This window comes from Vollenhovia emeryi, unplaced genomic scaffold, assembly GCF_000949405.1.
Source record: "Vollenhovia emeryi isolate VEMERY1.0 unplaced genomic scaffold, V.emery_V1.0 DF944605.1, whole genome shotgun sequence".
Classification (NCBI taxonomy): domain Eukaryota; kingdom Metazoa; phylum Arthropoda; class Insecta; order Hymenoptera; family Formicidae; genus Vollenhovia; species Vollenhovia emeryi.
In genome coordinates this window covers 1-2,480 of record NW_011961761.1, presented here as the reverse complement: position 1 = coordinate 2,480, position 2,480 = coordinate 1, and the positions used below count along the sequence as shown (strand labels likewise).

At 27.5% G+C, this 2,480-nt stretch overlaps 2 protein-coding genes across 2 annotated transcripts; one reads left to right on the top strand and one right to left on the bottom strand.

The window, feature by feature from the left end:
- The first annotated feature begins 7 nt into the window (after nt 1-7).
- LOC105562962 lies at nt 8-1,167 on the top strand. Its single transcript, XM_012014168.1, has 2 exons — nt 8-100; nt 348-1,167. The coding sequence occupies exon 2, from the start codon at nt 506-508 to the stop codon at nt 1,040-1,042; it is 537 nt and encodes a 178-aa protein (XP_011869558.1). The 5' UTR covers nt 8-100; nt 348-505; the 3' UTR covers nt 1,043-1,167.
- A 385-nt stretch (nt 1,168-1,552) lies between these two features.
- Nucleotides 1,553-2,270, bottom strand: LOC105562968 (putative nuclease HARBI1; the record flags this gene model as incomplete). Its single annotated transcript, XM_012014180.1, has 1 exon — nt 1,553-2,270. A coding segment is annotated over one exon (638 nt), but the record flags the coding sequence as incomplete, so codon positions are not given.
- Nucleotides 2,271-2,480: the final 210 nt, after the last annotated feature.

Here is a 2,480-nt window from a genome sequence, read left to right as displayed (position 1 = left end):
AATTCAGATTATGACTTCGCTAGCAGCTTGACAGAAAAGTCAAAGGAGAATGTAGAAAGAAAAAAATTATCAACAAGTACATCAACATATGACAAATCAAGTAAGAACTTTTATTTGTTCTCATACAAATGTTTACAACACTTATTTATACAAAAATATTGTCATTAAGTTATTTAAATAATACAAATATTTACAACACAAATATAGAATAAACCTATTTATATTAAAATAATTACCTAATATTTACATTAGGTAATTATTTTAATATAAAGTTATACTATCTGTTATTAAAAGTGTTTTCAAGTATTTAGTGATATCAGTTATTACAAGTATATTATGTTTTTCAGATCATTCAGAACTTTTGAAAGCAAACATAAATACTGAACAGAAACACAATTGGCAACACAACGAAATTGTACGATTAATAGCTGCTTATGATGATCACAAAGATGAGCTACATCACCCAAAGAAACGTAAATACTTTTGGGCCAATATAGAAAACGATATGATTAGTTCAGGTTTTAATGTAAGTGCGGACCTGTGCAACCATAAATGGAAAAATTTAACGAGATCATATAGAACTGCAAAGGATAATAAAAATTCGACCGGACGTGGAACTTGTAGATTTCAATTTTTTAACGTAATGGACAAAATACTGGGAACAGCACCTTCCAATCAATCTACACATACACTCAGTTCCCTATCAAACGTAGAGTCGCAAGATATTGTAAATTCACCATGCACGTCATCATCAAGCATGATTGTAGATGACAGTTTTTCTTTATCATTAGACAGCGATAATGAAAACAGTGATAAAATTATAAACATTAAAGAAAACAATAATGAAATTAGAAACATTAAAGAAAACACGGAAACTCCTTCAGAAAATGTCAAACAAAATTTTAAACGGAAGCGTAATGACGAAAAAATAGCGTTAGAAAAAGAAAAGATTGAATTACGAAAACGAAAATTAGCCATTGAAGAAGAAAAAATCAAGTTAATGAAAGAATTCATTGCATTAAAAAAGTCAGGTAGTCTTTAGTTTATTTCGATTGGTTAAAAAGAATAAAGATTGTTGAAAGAATATTATAATAACATGAGAAAAAGACTGTAATAATGATGATTATTATTAATAGTTACTTTTTAATAGTAATAATTTACAAGTTTATTTGATAGAAAACTTTTATTTTTATTTTCCTTATTTTTGAAAGAGAGTTGAAAAAGAACACTTAAGATATTTAACATTTTATAAGAAAAAGGTTGATAACGATTTATGCAATAATAATTTATGTTTACATTGTAATAATTTATAAGTTTATTTTGTACAAGAACTTTATGTAATAACATTTTATAAGTAAAACACCACAATAAAATGATTTAGGTTCTAATAATTTACAAGTTTATGTTGTAGTTTATAATACATTATATATTTCATTATATAGAGAGTACAATATAAAAGTACAATATAAGAGTGTAATATATTACATACATAATAACAATACAAACATTTATAATAAAAACGTTTTGTTACAAAATATTTTGTTTACATTAAAATATCTCCAATTTGAAAATTATTAAATATATGTAGACCCTACTTCCGAATACGACATACGACTTATACATAGAACAGGTCTAGTGAAACATTTCCGAAAACATTCGTTCACGAGCATTTAATATTTCATGTGCGTTATTTTCAATCTGTATTTCTGGAACATTTGATTCATAATTGTTAGTTAATATACAAATGTTGTGTAAAATGCACGCAGCCATCACGCACTGAATTATTATATCTGTTCTTAGATTATTGAAATAAAATAATCTTCTAAAACGACTTTTCAATAAACCGAAAGCATGCTCAATTATCGAACGAGCAGAAGAATGTCTAACATTAAATCGTATTTCATTTTCTGTTAACTGGCCGTAATTTTTGAACGGTGGTGCCAACCATTTTAAATTTGGATACGCTGAATCTCCAAGTAAAAAACACCCATTAAAAAAATTAGGATCTTCTTCAGCTGCACGATACAGTGATGATTTTTTTAACACTCTGGCATCATGCAGTGAACCGCTTTCGCCTATGTGAACATCAATAAACAGTTTGTTGTAATCACAAACTCCTTGCAGTAAAATACTATGAAATCCTTTTCGATTTACATAATCTTCCTCGTGTTCTTTAGGTCTTCTTATTCTAATATGACAACCATCAATAGCTCCTACAATTCCATGTATATGTATTGTATTTACTTTTAAACTGTTGACATATCTTTTTACTTTTTTGTTTATTAGGCCATTTTAAGTATCTTTGCTGCAATGAATTTATAAATTTTAATGTTTTAAGCAATACTTTGTGGCTACTGCTTAAAGAGAGATCAAATCTGTCAGCACATTGTCTAAATGTTTCGGAGTTTGCTAAATACCACAATGTCAGTAGGAATGCTTTTTCGTGAGTTACACTTTTTCCAAAAGTATCATCAATATCA